This window comes from Canis lupus, chromosome 11 (genome assembly GCF_003254725.2).
Source record: "Canis lupus dingo isolate Sandy chromosome 11, ASM325472v2, whole genome shotgun sequence".
Lineage (NCBI taxonomy): Eukaryota > Metazoa > Chordata > Mammalia > Carnivora > Canidae > Canis > Canis lupus.
In genome coordinates this window covers 38,221,448-38,244,340 of record NC_064253.1, presented here as the reverse complement: position 1 = coordinate 38,244,340, position 22,893 = coordinate 38,221,448, and the positions used below count along the sequence as shown (strand labels likewise).

Below are 22,893 nucleotides of genomic sequence, written 5' to 3'. Positions count from 1 at the left end.
AATAGTATTTCTAAAATGTTAGCACATAATACGTCCTCAATAAATGGTTATTACTCTTATTGGTTATCTCTAGACCAATTCTGTAAGGTGCAGTAGGAATTAACTTTTTTTTTTTTTTTATGCTACAACTGAGACTCAAATTATTTCCGTAGGGTTGTAGATCAAATAAATTACTGGGTTAAGAATTTAAGCTCAGATCAGTATGACTTCAGGGGCATTGGCCTCTTACTATTTTTTTGTAAAAAAAAAAAAAAAAAAAAAAAAGAAATGGTGTAAAACCTACAAAGAAGTTGTCAAAACAGTACAAAGAATTCTGTATATCCTCTTCACCTCACCAAGGTTATTCAATTGTTTTTTAAAAATTTTATTTAAGTTCAATTAACGTATAATGTATTATTGGTTTCAGAGGTAGAATCCAGTGACTCATCAGTCTTAAATAATACCCCATGCTCATTACATCACATGACCTCTTTAATGTCCATCACCCCCTTGCCCCATCCCTCTACCATCTCCCTGCCAGCCACTCTCAGTTTGTCTCCTGTGATTAAGAGTCTATTATGATTTGTCTCCCTCTCTGATTTCATCGTTTTATTTTTTCCTCTCTTGCCCTATGATCCTTTGTTTTGTTTTTTAAATATTTTATTTCTTTATGCATGAGAGAGAGAGAGAGACACACACACACACACACACACAGGCAGAGGGAGAAGCAGGCTCCATGCAGGGAGCTGGACATGGGACTCGATCCCGGGTCTCCAGGATCCCACCCTGGGCTGAAGGCTGCACTGAACCTCTGAGCCACGGGGGCTGCCTTGTTTTGTTTCTTAAATTCCTCATGGGAGTGAGGTCATATGATAATTATCTTTCTCTGATTGACTTATTTCACTTAGCATGATACTCTCTAGTTCCATCCATTCTGCTACAAATGCAAGATTTCACTTGTTTTGTTTTGTTTTTGCTGTCTGAATAGTATACTGTTGTGTGTGTATACTGCATCTTCTTTATCCATTCATCTGTTGATGGACATCTTGGCTCTTTCCATAGTTTGGCTATTGGGGATGGCTGCTTTAAACATTGGGTGCAGGTGCCCCTTTGGATCACTACATTTGCATCTTTGGGGAAATACCTAGTAGTGCAATTGCTGGGTTGTAAGGTAGCTCTATTTTCAACTTTTTGGGGAATCTTCCAATTGTTAACATTTCACCTCAATGTCTGGTCCTCCTCTCTTTCCCTCTGGGTATGCATGTGGACACCTACCCAACACACATCTTTTTCTGACATGATGACTCATCACCCCTAATACCGCCCCAACCAGGGGCTCTCCTCTTGCATTATGGTACAGCTCTCCCAGTCAGGAGGTTGTGTTTGATAAAATAAACCTATGGCAACTGCCAGTCCCCATTCTGATTCCTCAAGTAGTCAAACAATACCTCTTATTCATTTCTGGTCCAGGATCCTATCTAGGAACATGTTCTGCTTGTAGTTACCACGTTTCATTGGTGTCCTTTAATCTGGAATTGTTTTTCCTCTTTGCCCTGTGTTTCATCCCCTTGATGGGACTTTCATCCTGCAGGCTGTCCTGCCTGAGTCCATCCAGTATCTTCTCATGAGTTGACTTAGTCGAGGCATTTTTGGGAGGAAACCACAGAAATGCTGCTGAGTTCTTCCTGATGCATCTCATCAAGAGACACACAATGACCTATCTTATCACCGGTGGGGATAACCTTGATCATCTGGGATCTGCTAGATGTCTCCACTGAAATCACCATTTTTCCCTTGTAGTTGATGACTATGGGGAGGTATTTTGGTAATATATCACTATCCTGTTCCTCATCAAAACATCACCTATTAGCTTCAGTATCCATGATTACATGGCTATACATGGTAATGTATACATGGTAATGACCCCCACCTGCATCCACCACCACCATGGTTACCACCTAGGGATGATCAGTTTCCCTCATTTCTGTCGTATATATTACTTTCTACTGTAAGAAAGAATATACCTTTCTCAATTTCTATGTATATTTATTTCAAATGGACTCATGGTTCTATTTAATTCAATGGATTATATCATTAACTATCATTTTAATTCCCAAATTGTTCTCAAGTTGAGCTCCCTCAAGCTGGCCCTTTATATAGTCTTGATATATATAATATCATCTGTTAAGTATTTTCTTACTTTCTGATACAAGTTGTTCTAGGTTTATCTTGTATTTTCCTGCCCCAATCCTGAAATCAACTTTTCTTCAAACAGTTGATTCCTTTTAGTGGAGGATGATCTTGAGAAACTGATTGCTGACTGTGTTCATTGCTTCACATACACGTGCCTGCCTGTAAAATGTATGTGTATTATACACATACCCAGAATTAGAGAAAAATAAGCATTTCTATATCTATATATTAAAAACCCATCAGTTCATGCCAATACTTCCAATTCAATCCGACATCTCAGGCATTTTTACAAATTCCTACTCAGTGAAAGAGCAGGTTTCTTTTATTCTCATATATTTACTTATTAGTTCAATGTGACTAGTCTTCCTAACTATTCTGGTGGCCTCTTCTGTCTGCCACCTCCATACACATGGTCACTAATATCGGCACGAGGGGCCCCTTCTCCTGAGCACCAGTGTCAAGAAGTAGACATAGGAAGTAATACATGTGTGTTTTATCAAGAAATATGTACTTTCTCTTTCTAACCTGAACACCCAACACCGTACATGGCATGCAACAGGAGCTTTGTGAATGCGGTATGAATGAATAAATACACAGGAAAATGAACAAATGAAGTAAGTGTACTAACTGTTGTGCAGTGTTTAGTTTGTGAATGTTACGTCAGGATCATTAGAGGATGAGGATAGGATAGGTAAGACCCAATGATCTACTCTATCTAGGAAGTTTCTGTGTTTTTTGTGTCCTTGAAAGGAGTTGTGGAAGGCTTCACAGGGAAGGGACCAGCGTGGGGAAATCAACTCAAGCAGTCAGAGGCACTGAAGAAAACTCTGGTTTTGAGTCAGTTTACAGGATGAGGCTTGTCTGCCTTCAGCACACTGGGCACATGAGGACCCTTCAATCAGCAGGTGAAATGATGAGAACAAGGGCAAGGCACAGTCTGGGCTTTGGCTCCTTCATTTTGTTTGAGGTGTGTGTGTGTGTGTGTGTGTGTGTGTGTGTGTGTTAGAGCTAATACAATGCAATAATCCAGACTAATTAGTTCCCACACATCTATGTGTATTCTGAAATTCCATTTAGCTTGCAGTTTTCCATGACATCCTGCCCAACTCTACTGGAATGTACAACTTTGTGGCAATGATGTTGATTGTTAGTCTAAAGGTGTCAGTGCTTTAGAATCAGTGATTCCTCTTTAATAGTGTAAATACACAGGCATGGTTTTAGTTCGGTGGATACTTAAAAACCTGTTATCCTCCCCATTAGAGTTTTCCATAACCCTTAGCATGGTAACTGCCTGTACTATGGGGACAATACATAAATATACCTTATTTTGTTAGAATCATTTTGAGAACAGATTCTGTTGGGTAGCCCTCAAATTACTGTCCAAACCCCATCTCTCTTGCCTGGTGCCTACCATGGTGTCTGAGAAGCCAGACTCTTTACCTTGCAGCAACCCTTGCCGCTGAGGGGTGGCTTTATGACCTGGTTGCAGTCTGTGAGAAGGCTCCTGGACTGGAATTTTCACTTTTTCTTTGGTTGCGGAGAGCAAAATTACCAGCACCCAGGACTGCTGATACTGTGTTCTCTAGTGAGCTTTGCCTTCTAGAGTGTCCTCTGGGTTGGAAATGGTCTCCACCTTGGATCCTGAAGGCCTCAAGGCTTAGTGTAACGTGAAAACAAAAGGGAGAAAAAGAAACGGAGAAAAGTAGAGGCTGGAGAATATGAGGAAGGATGGAATTTGGTAGAAGCTGGGGGAGGCCTAGCTTTGACCCCTCAGGCTGCTTAGAGGGTCAGAGATGGAGACACAGGTCCTCTTCCTTGGGAATACCCTCGTGTGGCTCTCACATCTGGTCTTCTGTGGCCTCCAGGATCTTTGTGCAGCATTACTCACAACCTCAGGTCTGAAGTGTTTTCTATGCTTTTTGGTCATTGTGAAGATTAAGTGAGATGATATGCATAAAGAGTTAAGATCTGTGCCCAGCACGTAGTGCTTTAACAAATGATAGTGCTTTCTAAATGTTAATGACTCATCTTGTTCTCTTTGAAAGTGCACAAATCTAGTACACATTTTATATGTTTAGGAACAAAAAGCAAAGGTCCCGTGGAGAACATTTGTCAGCTGGTCTGATAGAACTGTATGGTGTTTGTTTCTTCTGTGATGGGAGATGAAAAAAAGATGATTATTGAGAGCCAAGAGTTTTATTTTTGTGAATTTTCTTTTTCTGTAAAGAAGGGGTATCTTCTACCAGAAATCAAGAAGGGACTTAACACCCATCATGTGTGTATATCTGTCTGTTCTCTCCTAACACCTCCTCATTCCCTAGACCTTTGCCAGCATCTGGGAGGTCCACTAAGAAATGCTCTTTAAATCCTCTACATTCTTCCAAAAGCCCAAGGGGTTTAACAAGTTCTGATTTTAGCTAAAACGTATAAATTAAAAAAAAATGATTTCTGCAACTTGGTTCTTTATGCTAGAGATCTTTGTTTGTCAAGTAACAAAGCATAACCTGCATTTTCTGTTATTGTTTATTGGGCAATCGGTATAAAGCAAGATATTTCTTCAGAGATAAGCAGGTTGTTGTTAACACATCTGATAACATCGGATTTTATTGAATGAGTGTGTTTCACACAATCCATATAAAGTTCCTAGTAGTAAACTTTAATTGCTGGAGAGAAGAATATATTGAGAGAGTACAGTTGGAAAGAGGCGATTTAAAAATTTTCCCTTTAAGCTAAACATGAGAAATAGAGAAACATCATTAACAAAATCAGAGACCACTTTGACATAATGAATTATGAACACAGCGCAGTGAAATAATTTTGTTGCAGCTGTTCAGTGGTAATAATTAAACTCAAAATTCAGCCTCCTGCTTTTTTTTTTTTTTTGGCAGGAGCGGGGTGGGGGTGTCTAGAATAGTGACTTCAGTCTCTAAGAATCAAATGCTTATTTAAAAATATTTATGGTACATGGAGGAATAAATTTAGTGCAATGAGGCAGTTTTTCTACAATCATTCCACTCATTGTTTAAATTACGTTTCTTTCACTTTAATGACATTATAGAAGATTTGGCTCACATTTTGAAAAGCTCCTTAGAGGCAGAGAGAAAAAATGTAGATTAGCAATGTAAATCTTTTTTGATGGAAGATATAACAGCTGTTGAAATTTTGGTATCAGTTGAAATTCCAAAGGTTTTGAGAATTCAAGCAAGCAGCAGTGGGGTGTGGGGAATATGAAGTTAGTGATCAAGTTGGTAGCTAATGAGTGAGTGGTGGAGAAAATCCTCACTGTCGGAAGGAGGCAACAGCTACTAGATTCAGATCTGTGTGCATGTCTTGCTCTGCCACTTGCTGCTTTGAAGGACCAAAGTGTTCCTTTCTGTGGCTACTCAGGTGGAAAGCCTGAGGTTAGGAGAGAACTGATGGAAGCCATCTCTTCTCCATTATCCATAACATGAGACCTGTCCATGTTTAGAGAAAGAAAAGCCCCCAGAGACTTTGACAGAGGGAGCCTTGAGCCTTTGGCGTTGAAAATCTGATGTGGAGGCTAAAGATACCTCAGTTCCAAGTTTTGGGGCTCAAGGCTGTGGGACATCTATAAATACTGTGAAGTACCTGGTAATTCACAGCAATTCATAAGGCACTTGACAGCTCCTAGCCATTTTATAACTTTGTGTAGGACATAAAAACATGATTGTAGCCCAGAGATGGGATGTTGGGGTGCTGTTCTGAAGGAAATGGAAGACAGCTGGGCCTGAAGTCCTGCTCCATGGACCTTTGCTCAAGCTGTTGCCAGTTCACCTGCTGAAACTCAAAGCTAAAATCCAGGGCTGGGGTAGATGCCCATGTCCATAGGTTTAGGTAAAGAGTAGTGGCAGTACACTTCTGCTGATGGCTGGTGTTTTATTTATAGACTCATGCAGGACTTTCAGTTCTTTCCCCAAACTTGAAGCTGAGAGAAAAACAGGAGTCTTTTATGATCTACTGTAGTGTTGGGTAATCTGACCTCGAAGATGACTGCTTCCAAGTAATCCTAGCCAGCCCCTGATCATCTCTAAGAAAGGGGCTGTGAAAACATAGCCCTTCATTGCTATTTACGCAAAATGAAGAAAAGGGCATGTGTGGAGGGAGAAAGTATGATACAAATTAATACATGCATGGTGGTGGATGTCAGCTGGCTAGTGGAAACTGACATAGCGTATAGTAGTAGAACTATTGTCTTTCTACCTTAATTAATTATATGAGACATTTAACATGTTGAAACATCAAGCCAAACATCTGGGGTTTTATGGGTGGTGGCATTTATCCAACTTTAGACTCTCCCTGCTTTCTGAGTAAGATCTGTGCTCACTGGGTACCATTCACTCTTAAACATTGTAAGTCAGAGGCCACCCAACCTCTAACTCTGAGCTCTGCGATTGTGGGAGCAAAAGGGTCCTGGATTCTGAATGATTAATTTGAATTTTCTTCAGAAAGGAACTGGATATGATAAAAGAGCATCTCTTGAGAAGTCAGCAAAACTGGTACTTGTCCTGGTTTTACCACTGATTGTTCTGTGAGATTGACCAAGTCTTGAGCCCCCTGGCATCACTCCCTCATCTGGGAAGTTGCAAGGGGGCTAGTAATTTCTGTCCTGCTTAGCTTGTAGGGCTGTAGGAAGAATAAGACCACGGGGAATAGTTGTTTGAACTCTATGCGTTTTATAAATTGCTCATCTAGTCATCCAAAAACATTTTCGTCAGCATGTAGGTGTTACAAGTCTTGTGCTTAGCTGGTTATAAAATAGTGAACAAGATACCCCTTCTCACCACCCTCTCAAAAAAGGGGAGCCTACTCTGGGCAGCAAATAAACAAGCAGTTTTTATTTTTTTTTAAGACTTTATTTATTTATTAATGAAAGACACACACAGAGAGAGAGGCAGAGACACAGGCAGAGGGAGAAGCAGGCTCCATGCAGGGAATCTGATGTGGGACTCGATCCCAGGTCTCCAGGATCATGCCCTGGGCCAAAGGCAGTGCTAAACTGCTGAGCTATCTGTGCAGCCCAATAAGCAGTTTTTAATGTTGTGGGACAAATGATATGATAAGAGTGACCACAGAGTGCCAGGCAAGCAAAGTAGTCTTGGGTAGGGGTGAGGTGGTGGTGGGTTGAAGTTGTCATTCTGAGATAGAGATTAAAGAGGCTTTGGTTGTTTTTGCAATGCCTGAAAGAGAGCCTTGGGAAGATTTTTTAAAGCACAGCTGTCTGGTTTCATCCAAAATTCACAGGGTACTTAATAGATTTCTTAAGAAGACAGTGAAACTCCAGTTAAGTATGCGAGCTTGCTGCTTTTTGGCTGGAGGACACTGAAAGGCCATGTGGGAACAAGCCCAGTGCAGCTGACACAAACTTCAGAGTGTGAGAAGGGAAGCTTCCTTTGGTTGTTGGCTCTGCACTTATCATCAGCTTAAATCAAAATCCTGTTTTGTCCCAGGTGGTTGGACTAAAGCCCTATTAGCCTCAAGGGAACTCTTGCTTAAGCAGATACACACTTGTTTCGTGTAGGCTGTACCTCTTAGGGATTTGTTCTAATATTTCTTTAATTAGAAGAATTTAAATCTGAAAAAAAAGAGGAAAAAAAGAAAAAGGATGATCAACCGAACTCTATGTATATATTTCCCAGCATCAGTAATTATCAAGGTTTTGCCACATTTGGTTCATCCAGTTAACAGACATCTTGTCATTTCACCCCTACAGGCTTTATTCACCTCTGAAAGTATGGGTGTTTCTTTATAACCACAATGTTGTGATCACATCTAGAAATCAGGGAATTTGGGGCACCTGGGTGACTCAGTGGTTGGATATTTGCCTTTGGCTTATCATGATCCTGGGGTCCTGGGATCGAGTTCTGCATCACTCCCTCTGCCTATGTCTCTGCCTCTCTCTCTGTGTCTCTCATGAGTAAATAAATAACATCTTTAAAAAAGAATTAGGGAGTTTTAGGGATACCTGGGTGACTCAGTCTGTTGAGCATCTGACTCTTGGTTTTTGGCTCAGGTTGTGAGATTGAGCTCTGCATTGGCTCTGTGCTCAGTGTGGAGTCTGTTTGAGATTCTCTCCCTCTCCCTCCGCCCTCTCCATGCTTGCTCACTCTCAAATATAAATAAATAAAATCTTAAAAAAAAAATCAGGTAATTTCAGAAACTTTTCCTTCCCTAACATTTCATTATGAAAAATTTCAATCATCCAACAAAGTTAAAAAGGTTTTAAAGTGAATGGCTATATATCCACTGCCTGGATTCTATCATTAACGTTGACGTAACTTTCCATCTATTCATCTTACTCATCCAGTCATCAATTCATCTTTTTTGATGTATTTCAAAGTAAATCACAGAAATCAGCAAAGTTCTCTCCTATAGTTCAGCATTCCTATCATTAACAGCAGTATTAATATTTTTGTCCTTTTTCTTCCTTTGAGGTAAATTTACAATGAAATTCACAAATCTTGATGTGGTATTTGTTGAGTTTTGACAAATTCCAGTGCCTGTGTAACCCAAATCCAGATCAAATATGAAATACTACCAACACCTCAGAAAATTCCTACATTTCTCTTCCCAGTCAGTTCCTTCTCTTGCTCCCAGTAGTAATCACAGTCTACTGTGATTTTTTTTTTTCCCCCACTAAAGATCAGTTCATCCTGCTCTGGAATTTCACTTAAATGGAATTGTAAAGTTTGTGCTCTTCCGATTGGTTCTTCTTTCACTGAAAATGTTTTTGAGATTTATCTCTGCTGTTCTGTGACTGCAAGTAGTTTGTTCCTTTTTATTGCTCAGTACTATTCCATCAAATGACCGTAACATAGTTTACTTCTATTCCCATCGATGGATGCCTGGACTATTTCTAGTTTTGGTGAAGTGAGTATACTTCTATGAACATTCTTGACTAACTTTTTGTTTTTTTGTGGATGAGAGATTTTTATTTCTCTCATCCATTTATTTATAAATGCCTAGGAATTGCATTGCTGGATGAGGAGGTAGCCCTACACATAGAAACAACCATACATTAAAAAAAAAGATTTAGTTATTTATTTGAGATAGAGATAGAGATAGATAGAGCTAGAGAGCAAGCAAGCATGAATGAGCACAGGCCAGGGAGGGAGGCAGAGTGAGAGGGAGAGAGAATCCCAAGTAGACTCTATGCCTAGTATGGAGCTTGATGCAAGGATAGATCTCACGTCCTTAAGATCATGACCCAGGTGGAAACCAAGAGTTGGAGGCGCAACCAACTGAACCACCCAGGTGCCCTGAAATTGCTGTACATTTTGCCAAATAGACTTGGCATTCCTACCAACAATGCATGGCAATTCCGGTTGTTTCATTTTTGTCAGTCTGTAATTCCAGCCATTCTGTGTGTGTGTAGTAATATCTAACTGTGGTTTAATGTTTCCTGATGATGTTTTTTCCTGATGATGCATGTTTTCCCTGATGATGCATGATTTTAAGCACTTTTATATAGGTTTATTATCCATTTGCATATCCCTTTATGATGTGCCTGTTCAAATGTTTGGTTGTTGTTTTTGTCTTTATTATTGGGTTATGGTTAATCTTTATATATCCTGGATCTCAGTCTTTTGCTGGATAGCTGTTTTGCAAATATTGTTTCCAAGTATGTGACTTGCTTACTTTTCTAATGATATCTTTGAGCAGGTTTTGACTTTGACAAATATCTAACCAATTCCTTCTTTTATAATTACTACTTTCTTGACTTCTCCAGGAAATCTTTGCGTTCCCTTAAGTTACAAAGATATTCTCTTGTGTGTTCCTCTGAAACCTTTATAATTCTAGATTTCACATCTGGGTTTGTAATTCCGCTCAAAATATGGTGTGTGTGTGTGTGTGTGTGTGTGTGTGTGTGTGTGAGAGAGAGAGAGAGAGAGAGAGAGAGAGAGAGAGAGATTTGCCACAGGGCTCAAAGATTTTTTTAAAAAAAGATTTTGTTTATTTATTTGACAGAGAGAACATAAGCAGGGGGAGCAGCAGAGGGAGAGGGAGAAGCAGATTCCCTGCTAAGCAGACAGCCCAACACGGGGCTCAGTCCCAAGACCCTGAGATCATGACCTGACCTGAAAGCAGATGCTTAACTGACTGAGCCACCCAGGTGCCCCCAAAGATTTGTTTTTTAAAACCAATTTCTAGGCTTTGTTTATAGTTTCTCCCAAGGACCACTGGCCCTTGCTGCCTTCCCTTCCGTCCACTGAGCCTGAGTGCTCTTGTCCTGCTAGGGCTCCTTTCCTGCTGTCCCGTAGTTCCTTAGCTTCTCATCTACCAAGCCAGAGCTACCCCCAGAGAGCTGAGCACTGTTCCGGAGAGTCCTGACAGTGACATGGGCCGGCTGGGCCTAGTGTGCCCTGTCTTCAGCTGCACAACTTCTGGAAGCAAGTCTGCATTGTTCTCTAGTGGCTTCTCTGCACACTCAGAGTGTCCAGTGCACACTTTGACTCTCTTCTGGCTGCCATCCCACCTCATCTACTTTCCTTCTCTCTGTGCCCTTGTACTCTGGGTAGAAGCCATCAGACTGATGCTGCTGATTTGCTTCTCATCTTGCCTCTTGAACCTCGTCCACTTTCCTTCCTCAGTCACATCCTCTTTGTAGCCTAGATTCTGGCTCCATCAATTATTTGTGCTCATCAAAGAATCCCTGTCTGCTAATCTGTTCCCTTACCTACAAAGATGATTGGACTTCTAGCCACTGCCTCCTGGTGATGATCACATAGTTCACAGTTCTTATGTACTTCCTGGGTAGTTTCTTGAGCTCAACTTTTCTTGTTACTTTTGCTACCAGATTTTTCAGTGTGGTGGCTTCCCTCCCTCTACTTCCGCAGCTTCAATTCCGTGGCTCCAGTCCCATCACTCTACTAAAGCTGCTTTCTGGTCAACATAGGAGATGTCCTTTTCTCTGCCCTCAGACCTTTTGATTTTTTTCTGTGGCATATAACTTTTGAACACTTAAATCTTTTCTTCATTTGACCTTTATGTCTTTTCTTTTTCTGCCCTGAAACTTTTTTTGTCTTGCTTCCTAAACCTCTGCATTCTTCAAGATTTTGTCCTTGTTTTTATTACTTTCTCTTCTCAGGACTTCATTTATACATTTAAGGCTTTGTTGTCATGCCAGATGTTTTCCAAATGTCTCATTCCAGCAAGGCACCATTTTCAAAGGTGTGTGGGCATTTCCACCAGAATGCCCTTCCTCTCTTTCCTTCCCTTTTGTTGATTGATTGACCCGCTCATCCCCACTTCCCTAGCCTGGCGTCCTTGACAGACATAGGCTACTCAATCAAGATGATCTTTCTCCCTAAACTTGGTTGTGATCTCAGGATCTCTTCACTGTGGCCCCCAAGGTGATGCTGGTTGGTTCATCATTTGCATCTGTCATATTTGTACCAAATGGTCTTCAGGTTGCTTATTCTCCCTCATATATTTAAGGTTTTGGCCTTTCTTTCTGCCATGCAGAATCTGATCCGCTAAAAGATGAGTTGCCACCAAAAAGGTCTAGTTTATAATCCCTGCTCACTTCCCTAGCACCGTGGGCAGAATATAAGCTGAAGTTACTCATACTTTTCACAATGTTGATTCTTTTTTTTCCTTAAGGATATTTATTTATTTATTTATTTTAGAGCATGTGCGTGAGTGAGGCGGAGGTGAGGGAGAGAGAGAAAAATCTCAGGCAGACTCTGCACTGAGCATGGAGCCTGTCACGGGGCTTGATCTCACAACCCTGAGATTGTGACCTGAGCTGAAATCATGAGTCGGAAGCTTAACTAAGCCACTCAGGTGTCCCTGCTCTGATTCTTTTTAAGATCTATAGAGAAGAAGTAGGTAGGGAATATGAATCCTTTGGTCTCAAGATTGGAATGAAATATAAATGGTCCTATGTATCAGTTAATAAAAGCCTTATCCTTTGTCTATTTGCCTCTCTGGGTATATTATAAATACAAGGGAAGAAATTTTGGTAAAAATTTTGAAAGTTTATAAATTACTGCAGATAGATAATATGCGCTTCAGGAAAAGCACTGGCTAGGGAACCCTGGGTGGCGCAGCGGTTTAGCGCCTGCCTTTGGCCCAGAGCGTGATCCTGGAGACCCGGGATCGAATCCCACGTCGGGCTCCCGGTGCATGGAGCCTGCTTCTCCCTCTGCCTATGTCTCTGCCTCTCTCTCTCTCTCTGTGTGACTATCATAAATAAATAAAAATTAAAAAAAAAAAAAGAAAAGAAAGCACTGGCTATATTCTTTCCCAGAAGCTACTTGGTTTGACTTTGTGAGCTGTTCATGTTTGGGGAGAAGACCATTCTAGGAACATGGGTTCTTCTCTGAGAAGACCCTGCCTCTCGGAACTTACAGTTTTTGTTATTCTAGACACTCTGGGCTCTTTATTTCTTTCCTTTTTTAAAATTCCCTGGACTCTTTCTTAACTGTCAGCATGGAATGACTTTTATGACTGGAGGTTTGGTGATCCCTGGCAGCTTCCTCTCTCCTAGACCAAGAATGCATTTTCTGCTCTGTTTTCTTCCCTCACACAGCAGCTGTTACAGGTCACAGGCTCCTAACTACTGGGGAAAAAGGAAAAATGGGCTGCAAATCCTTTAAGAGTGTGAACTTTGAGTGTTAGATTGGATGGTAGCTGGAAGTCCATTACGTGGGAGGTGATGTGGGACCTGGGGTGCAGGCTGCTGCTGACCAGCTGTGTGACCTTAGGCAGTAGTAGCTCAGCATCTCTTGGTCTCAGTGGCCACATCTGCATGATGAAGCTGTGGAGTTGGCTGCTCTCGTGGGGCCTTCTGGATCCGGTGTCTCACATTCTTTGTTTTTCCTGGTTGTTACTGTTATTACTTAAGTGATTTGTTCTTCTTCAGACAATATCGAAGTTCCGTGGGAAGGTCAGAGTTTTACCCTTGATCTTAGCTAAAAGGCCAAGAAGCCATGGAAAGGTCAGAATTTTAAAGCGCATTCGGAATTGTATGTATTTGTTGGTTTGTATTAGGATAGTTTCAGAGTCCTTGGGAGAGAGAGCATATTCTGTCCTGGAAGATTCTGAGTCTAGCGAAGGGGAAGGGGCATGTGTAAGCCCTGCCTGTTAACTGCCTGCCCTTACATCTCCCAGAAGAGCCAGGAAACCGAGGTGTTTGGTGCCGGCTGGCATCCCTGGAAACCACAGAGTATATGTACATGACTAAGGGCATGTGCTTTGGAATCAAGCGGAGGACCTGGGGCATTCGCCCTGATTTCACTGCAGCCTGGCTATGTGGCCTTGAGCAAAAGAACACCTCGTACGTCTCAGTGCCATGTTTCTAAAATGAGGATAATAGTGTCTTGCTCACAGCATTGCTGTGAGGATTAGATGGGATAATATAGAAAACTCTTAGCCCATGTGGTGGATAGTAATTGTTCAATAAACAGCCCATTAATTTCAGTCTGCTTGCCTTGGACTGGGCTAGGCATTTTACCTCCAGTATTTGATTTAATCCACATAATCCTACTAAGTAGAAGTTATCTCCAGATCTGGAAGAAATTGAAGTTCAGAAGGGTTAAGTAACTAAGGGAAAAAAAAATCCTTAACATTATATAAGCAGTCAGCAATAGAGCTAGAGGTGGAAACCAGACCTTCCCGCCTCCAAAGTCCCTCTCTGCCATGTGTGCTGCCTCCCAGAGTGAAAGAGAGCCTTCTTCATTGGCCATGCCAGGCTAGGCTCGGGGGAGCCTGGATAGCCACGGTAGAGGCAAGAGAAGTCCTTGAAATCCATAGATGCTATTCTCTTTACAAACACGTCATGATCTTTTTGTTTTGTTTTGTTTTGTTTTTTGTTTCCCATTTCAAAGTAGTCATTTATTAAGTGACCAGATTACAAAAATAATCATGGTAGTTACCTTAGTTCATCTTTCTAATAAGCCTATTGATCTGGTCTTCCTTGTTGCCAGCATCTCCACCTTCTACAGAATGGGTGGTTTTTTCTTCATTCCCCCGCATGGAGAAGATAATTTGAAGGGCCATAAAAAGTTCTTTGCTTCTTTGAAATGTCTTCCAACAGTATAGATCTTGTGAATCAGATCCTCCACGCGGATGATGCCATATTTACCTAGAGATCGGACAATCAATGTGTTATCTGTCAGGGCAATTCGCTTCTTGTTGATCTTGCTATAATCATGCTTGTAGATCAGTTCATTCACCAACTTCACGTTTAGGTATCCCCATGCTATATACGGTTCCACAATCCTTAGCATGTTAGCTGAAGCCTTGTTGAGCTTAACAAAGGTGCCATAGAGGATCTGGTGAAGGCCAAGAAGCTGCAACACCTTTCGAACCTTTGGGTTCACGCCACTGATAACTCTGATCCTGATGACAAATGCCAACATGGGTTCTGCAGGCACATATAAGTTGGCACCTTTTCTTACCATCCTTGCTGTTCGAATCTCAGTTCTGTACATCTGCCTGTATTCCTTGTAGTAATGCTTAGCTTTTTCATATGTAAGCTTCCTCCTTGCCTTTCAAAGCATCTTCTGGGCAAACTTTTTTCTCAGATGCTTGATCTTCAACTCTGTAAAATTCCTTCACTTTTCTTAAGGGTTTCTGACACAGCAGCAACCTTCTTTTTCTTCTCTTCTGTATCCTCCATGGTTCCAGCCAGACCAAACAGGTTTTGATCTAAAAGACTATTAGAAGTTTCTTTATTTGAGAAGTCCTAAGTTATATTACACTAGCTATTATTCATGCTGCTTGTCAGTGGCAGGAAGAATTGTCCTGCTTTTCAACATGGTAAATATCTGTGTTTGTAGCAATGAGAATTCTTGACCTGAGAGTACATAAGATAGATGCCTGTGCAAGGCAGTATAGAAAGTGTCCTAAAAGAGGGAGGGACACAAAGCCATTCACACTCAGAAGAGAATGAGTCATAGCTGGTGACAGTGCAGTGACATTTTTAGTAGTTTCCTGGGGTGGTGGTAGTGGTGGGTAGGGATGGCTTTCAAGATGAGCCTCAAAGAAGGAGAAGCATTTTGCAAAAGTAGAAGTGGCAGGAAAGAGAGCAGCTCCAGAGAGCATCACAGGTGCATGAAACTGAAGGTTGGCTCTCTGGCGTGAGAAGAATTAGGGAAAATTAAATTTTTCATGTCTTTTAAGGCCTTTGTTTATGTCATAGAAAGGCAGGTCAGAGAGTCCAAGGAGGAGATAAATACAGTATTAATCAAGAAAAATATTTCTAGGTATCTTGTCAAGGTATCCACTTGCAGGGAAAATCAGCAGCCAAGTGCTGGCAGTTCTTTTGTGTGTACCTTCAAATTCTAGATTGTGATCTCCAAATAGAGAATCCATCACCACATGTGGCTATTGAGCTCTTGAAATGTGATATTCTTTTTTTTTTTTTTTTCAAAGATCACACACACACACACACACACACACACACACACACACCATGCAAGTGTGTGAGCCCAGGGAGGGAAATGGGGGTAGGAGAGGGAGGGAGAGAATCTCAAGCAGACTCTGCACTGAGTGGGGAACTGGATGCGGGGCTTGATCTCAGGACTCTGAGATCATGACTTGGGCTGAAATTAAAAGTTGGATGCTTAACTGACTGGGTCATCCAGGGCCCCAAAATGTGGTATTCCTAATTAAGATATGTTGTCAATGGAAAACACCTGTTGGATTTTAAAGATGTAGTATGAAAGTAAAATATTTTAATTTTTATATTATATGTTGAAATTGAGCATATTAGATTAAATAAAATGTTAAAAATAATTTTACCTCTTTTTACCATTTTAATGTGGCTACTAGAACTTTTAAAATGATGCATGTGGCTCTCCTACATGGCTTGCATTCTATCTCTATCAGGTGGTGCTATGCTAGAGGTACTTGTCATATTTTTAAAAATTCTTTTTTTTTTTTTTTAAAGATTTTATTTATTTATTCATGATAGACACAGAGAGAGAGAGAGGCAGAGACACAGGCAGAGGGAGAAGCAGGCTCCATGCACCGGGAGCCTGATGTGGGATTCGATCCCGGGTCTCCAGGACCGTGCCCTGGGTCAAAGGCAGGCGCTAAACCGCTGCACCACCCAGGGATCCCTATTTTTAAAAATTCTTTCATCCATTCTAGTGTTCCTTGAGACCTAGAGTCAAGAAATGAATCCGGTCATTCAGATATGAAAGAAAACTAGGTTTTGTCCATGGCTGGGCTGTGTACGTCGTTCTCTGGGCTTCTGATTTTTTTCATCAGCATTGTGAGGACATTGGATCAGATATTCTCCACCCTTTTAATTTTAATTTTTAAAACTCTGTGGCTCTAGCTTGGAGCCAATGTTCCGAGTTCAACTATTATTAACCTTTTCTGTATTCTCTTGAAATGTCTCCACTATTCTCTTTACCAAATATCAAAAAAAGTCAGGATTATTTCCTTTTTCTGTGATCCTTTTGTAAATTCTGGAGTGCAAAGACTTGAGGGAAGAGAGTTCTGATAAAGAAACCTCCTCCCCTTTGCCTTCTCTGCCTAGCAGGCCCCATCCACGCTGATCCCAGTATGCACTCCTGGGCAAAGTGACCCCAGCAGCATCTAAAACAATACAAGTATCAGAGATTTTGAGGAGGTCTCCTTTCTTTGGTTCATGACTGTCAGGTCTACTTTCAAATACCCCAAGCATGGTGATTCCACACACGTTCTTTAATCGCTGATTAGGGCCGCTAAAAATTAAGAATTGAAGTGTTTTCCCTTTTAAGAAAATGGTGGGCAGACCAACAAGGAGATACAGTGCTTGGTGACTTGGTAACCTTTGGGTTACAGGTAAGGAAAAGGAGGTGACCCTAGGAGCAGACAGGTAGTGAAACATTTACTTCCAAATAAGAGTCTTTGATATTCAAAGTGAGATAGATTTTCGTTAACTAGCAGTAAGTCAAATAAAACCCGCCCCTCTCCCCATAGATAGATAACATTGCATTGGAACATCTGTGTCTGGGTGGAAGCTTGTTGCTATATTGAAATCCCCTCTCATGATACCAATCACAATGTAGTATTTTGCCATTAAATTTATTTTTCTTTAGGAATAAGTCTTTTTACTGTAAAGTAAAAGTAACATTATGGAAAGGAGGGGTTATATAAAAACAAAGTTTTACTGGTTTGAAAAACAAGAGTACTGGAGAAAGGGAAAATATTGCTTTGCCTGTGGAGTCGATTTTATTGCAAGTGCCTGAACCGAAGTTATTCTTAATAAAATCTTGACTTTTTTCTCAGGGTGTGGGTGAAAAAATATATCTGCAGGGGTATTTTTGGTAGCCAGTAGTTCTTGGCTTTTGATGTGAGGTTTGTAGGAATCCCAAGATGATAAGGTGCTAATTGGTTCAGATTGAAAACTCAGATAATTGGACTGATTGTGATCATAGAAATGGTAATAATATCTAATGTTTACAGAGCAAGGGGTATGATTATTTTATTTACTATGCAAACATTTGTCTCTTGAGTGGACGGAAGATTAAAGCACTCATCAACTTACATACCTATGATTAGGGCATATTTTATTAAATATATAAAATGTGAAATACATAATCATCTTGGTCCATGAAATGCCAATGATGTGCATTTTAAAAAAGGACAACTCAAGTTTTATGAAATGTTGCCTGGAAAACAGCTTTAGATTAAAACAGTGATGAGTTCTCTCTTTGTTCCTTTCTCTCCATGTGCTGCCCCAGAATACCATGTATTTTAGTTTCTCTAATTAAAATTAGTATAAAAAAGCTAAAAATATGTCATCTTATGCCATTCCTCAATAGAAGGAAGTTGGAAATCACTAATATGCAGTTTTGTTAATGTGTTGGTACCTGAAGACAAGAGACACTCCAGCTGGTTTGTAAGAATTGTATATGGGGGGCAGCCCCTGTGGTGCAGCAGTTTAGCGCCGCTTGCAGCCCAGGGCGTGATCCTGGAGACCCTGGATCGAGTCCCACGTCAGGCTCTCTGTATAATGTCTGCTTCTCCCTCTGCCTGTGTCTCTGCCTCTCTCTCTCTCTCTGTCTCTATGAATAAAAATAAAAAAAAATCTTAAAAAAATTGTATGTGGGCATATGAATGATTGATATACTGCTCAGGTTTTGAAAGCTCAAATAGTTACCCTTTGTCCAGTGTTAAGTATAATAATAAGGTTTATTTATTACCATGTGTGTAAAATCAGAAAGCTCACCATAGATTATAACTTCAAATTATTTTCTATCATCTATTTGTGTAATGAGGCATAACACTTATTTAATAATTTATGCATTTCATCATTTGTTCAGTAATTGTTTATTGATAGCTTGTGGTATATGAGGAGGATAAGGGGCTGTAGCAGTAGGCAAGATAGAAAAGGTACTAAGCTTGATAGGTAAGTCAGACCATGAACAAACTCCCCAACAAACCTGCCAATGACAGCAGTCAGTGATGGGAAAGGCACACATTGGGATGAGAGATCCTCTGTGCTGTGGAGGGCTGGTGGGTGTGCCTTAGGTAGAAGATAGCCAGTGAAGTCTTCCTATGGAGGCAATAGTCGAGGTGAGATCTGAAAGATGAGCCAGGCTTTCAAAGTGAAACAGGTTCACATAGTCAATGGTGTGTAGTGTACTCAGAATTGAGGTAGTTTTGCTCTGTGTGATGCCACTTGTATGGAAGGGTGACATTCTGAATTGACACAGGAACCAGCCACTTAGGAAAGGGTTAGTGCACAGCTGTGCAGCACACTGTCAGGTCAGGTGTTGAACCCTAACTAGTTGGGTGATTGGGAAACCAGCTGGGAGTATCACTCAAAAGGGGTCGTGGCCACAGTGATTTACCCACTATGGTCCAGAAGTATTTCCTGTTTAAACAGGCAGTATGGCATCTATAATGGTTGAACATCAGGCATGCTGGTGTGCAATTTTATGAATTTTATGATTTAAGGAATTCTGATGATTAACCAATTGCCATTATACATCATAAAAAAAAATTCTGGCCACTTCATAGTTTAGTAGAGAAAAGGAAAGTTAAGTTCCTATTTTCATGGCCAGCAGTCTTGAATTTAAAGCCTGGGGTCCCATTTTTGAGGAGGTGGCATTGTCTTATTGGATGTATTCTTCCCAAGAAGGTAGCAGACCTAACTTCATGTCTTCTTTTTTTTTTTTTTTTTAGACGGCATCACTGTCCACATCTCCCTACCAAGATTTATGATAAAATAGAGAAACCATGTCTTCTCTCCGAATATACCGAGAACTACCCTCTCTATCACTCTTACCTGCCCAGAGAATCCTTCAAGCCCAAGCTGGAGTACCAGAAAGGGTCCATCCCCATGGAAGGCCTGACCACATCAAGGTGAGTGCAAGTAGAATAAATATAAGAATATATTGAATAAATATATGCATATGTATATATCCATGTCCAGCGCTAATGTATGAACAATATTAATATAGTATACAGGATTAGTGCATCAATGTACAGTGTCAATGTATGGTGTCAAAGCCTTTTTTAAAAAAAAAAACATTTTATTCATCAGAGACCCAGAGATATAGATAGGCAGAGGGAGAAGCAGACTCCTTGTGGGGAGCCTGATGTAGGACTTGATCCTGGAATTCTGGGATCACAACCTGAGCCAAAGGCAGATGCTCAACCACTGAGCCACTCAGATGCCCCTGGTACCAAAGCCTTTAATGTCAATATACTGTACCTCAGAAAGGAAATCATGCATTTGTTAGCCTGCTCAGTTTTTCCCAACCTCTTCTTACAGAGAAAAAATGGTTACTTAATAGTCTAGGGGTGAGGAAGGCTAAAATGATCTACATAGCAAAGAGTTGGAGGTTAAGTATAGAGGGATGAAATGGTGACTGGGCTGCTGCTGAAAAGGGAGTTTTGGACTTTGACATCTAAGCTCCAGGTCAGCTTGGGTAGCATAGTGATGGTGGTAGGGGTGAATGGAAACTTGATGATAAAGAGGGAGCTGTTTGGAAATTATGCTGCAGACTTTGAATTGAGATCCCCTTGAATGTTACCCAAGAATGAACAAAGACTAGAGTTGACCTTTAAACAATATGGTTTTGAACTGCATGGGTCCATTTACATGTGGATTTTTTTTGAATAAATATGGTACAGTACTGTAAATATGTTTTCTCTTATGATTTGCTTTATAACATTTTTAGCTTATTTTTTTGTAAGCCTACGGTATATAATACATATCACATATAATATTTGTTAATTGATTGTTATTGGTAAAGCTTCTGGTCAATAGTAGACTATTAGCAGTTTGTCTTGGGGAGTCAAAGTTATATGTGATTTTTGACTGCCTAGGAGGTTAGCATCCCTAACCTCTGCATTGTTCAAGGGTCAGTGGTATTTCCTTTTAAATTGCTCTTGATATGCAAACTCAGATTTCTTTAGAGATTTTAGTTTAGAGACTGAACTACCTGGCTTAGTGTAATAGGGTTGCAGAGGTATCCATATTTAGAGGGTGGGGGAAACTAATCAATTTCGGGTCTGCCCTACGTGTTGCAAGACTAGCAGAATCTGCCACTGACAACTTGGTTAGTGACCTCTGGGTGGTGACCTGTGATTGGTGACTCGGTGGAGTGGAAACATCTTTGAGGCAGTTGAGCGGTGTGCGGGATTGTATACTTAGTCCTCAGATGAGACCTGAGAAGGATGCCTTCTCTGCCTCCACATTCCTCATCCCTACAGGGCTGGATTTCTGGGAGATGGAGATCTTAGAGTATGTAAATTGCTGCAGCACAGCCCTGCACAGCCTTACAGGACTCAAGACCTGGTAAATTTTCTTCCTATTGCTCCCCCTTTGCTCATAATTTTGTGCTTTCCTAGTAAAGGTCCCAGATGATTCAGGTGAAGCAGACCAGCTCTAACTCATTCTGCCTCCAGGGTTTCCCATGATGGGCCTGGATACGTCCTCTTTTGAGATTGTAGGTTGAGGGCATGAAGTATTCCTACAAAAAAGCTGCTATGTTCTAGATCCAAAGGAAGTCCATGTATGAGTTATGAAGCAGAAAGACCGATGAAGAGATAAATGAAGCCAAAGGATTCCTGATTGTGGTGGGAAGCGGTGGGCAGGGACAGCTTGAGGCTGGGGGGTAGTCAAGGGCCTTGTTTGATGCATGACTTGAATCAGATCACTTTTATGCTAGACAGATATCTTACATGATTTGGTTTAAACACATTGTTTCTGAGTATTAAAAACATATTTTATGTAACCTGTTTTCAACCTATAGCTTATAAAATAATATGAGTTTGGGCTTCATGTTACCAAGAAAACAGCACTCTTAGATCCTAAGGTCTGAAGACCACAGGGAGAGACTCCTACCATTCCCAAGCATTGCTTTTCCTTGTAGGATACCATGGTCATTGTTGATGAAGAGTCCACAGCATATGTATAAGAGACATATAATGGGTAGAAAAAGATGAGAGTAGCATTGAGGAATGGCTAGCAAATATCATATTTCAGCCTCTAGGTGCTGGTCTTCTCCTCTCTTCAATTTGCAGGAAATTGAGAGCCACACATGAAATGTGAAGTACAGGACAGCTTCAGATGTCATATTAGGGGTATGTTCTCTGTTCCAGAAATGCAGAAAAGGATGCTTTGAGGGTTGGATGCTGAAGGTTGCTCTTTATTTCTTGCCCACAAGCTTAGGAGTTTGAGGACAAATCCTCTCTGCAGCAGAAGCCCTGCACCGTCACCTAGCTCTGAGGTCCCCAGATGGAGCCCCACATGCCTGCCTGCCTGCCTTCTGATGGTGCTTTGTGAAAACAAAAACTTCCCCTCCGACCTGTCCTCAGTTACCCTTGCCTCATGTCACTTAAAGCCATAAACCTATCACCCAGAAGTTCCCTCTGTCCCTGCCAGAGCCAGGGTAACAATATCATTCATGTCAAAATGTGGCCAGAGTGGAGGACTGCAGACACAAAAAGAATTTCCAAAACAAGTTGTTCGTGACCATAAGCGCCTTAAAAGAAAATGCATAGCAGGATCAAGATCGCCCATGGGAAGGAAGATGAGCAGAAATGCTTCTCTCTTCTCCTTTATGTTCTTCCCCAGAGAGAGAACCCAGGGGGAAAATGAACAGAGGGCATCTCTTCCCTCACCTGTGACAGGTACCTCAGGTTCATCATATCTCAGCCCTATGCCTGCCATTGCAGGCACTAGTTGTCATAGACTGAGAACAAAACTATGTCCCTCTCAGGATTCATTTTTAAAAAAAGTTCTAGTGAGGTTTTATTGAGATAAGTAACAAATACACGATTTTACCAACCATGTTTTTTGAACTGTATAAATTTAGCAGGGACTCTGGCTGGTATACTTGCATATACAGCAGAACTACTCCATATAAAGAAGTCCTCATCTGAGTGCTCCATCAGAGGCTTCTGGGGGAAGGTATGGGTCAGCCCTGTGTTTGCACACTGCCCTAACTGCATGGATTGTCACTTCTCTGCCCTTAGAACCCTTATTACCTGAATATCCCACCCACTTCTATATGTAAAGGGACCCAACTTCGTTTCTGAAATTGGACATGGGGCTGCCACCTGGCGAATGAAAGTCATGTGGCTCAGGGCTTGGCTGGGTCTGGTGATTAAGCTCATACACAAATAACACCTGGTTTCTGGAAAGGTTATCATCCCAGCATGAGGCAGGGATACAGCTGCACACAACTCTTACTGACTGTAAATCTTAGGGATTTACAGCAGGTGCCATGAGGGGAATGCTTGTGA

The 22,893-nt window shown here is 41.1% G+C and overlaps 1 protein-coding gene and 1 pseudogene across 3 annotated transcripts in view; one reads left to right on the top strand and one right to left on the bottom strand.

Annotated features, from left to right (window-relative positions):
• Positions 1 to 22,893, top strand: part of SAXO1 (stabilizer of axonemal microtubules 1) — a 103,805-nt gene that overhangs the window by 56,112 nt on the left and 24,800 nt on the right. For all 3 annotated transcript variants that reach the window (XM_025432903.3, XM_025432904.3, XM_049116159.1), the window contains one exon: positions 19,321 to 19,500. In XM_025432903.3, coding sequence (XP_025288688.1) covers positions 19,478 to 19,500 — 23 coding nt within the window. In that variant the 5' untranslated portion in view covers positions 19,321 to 19,477. The remainder of the gene's footprint in view (positions 1 to 19,320; positions 19,501 to 22,893) is intronic.
• Positions 14,071 to 14,815, bottom strand: LOC112650184 (60S ribosomal protein L7-like; annotated as a pseudogene).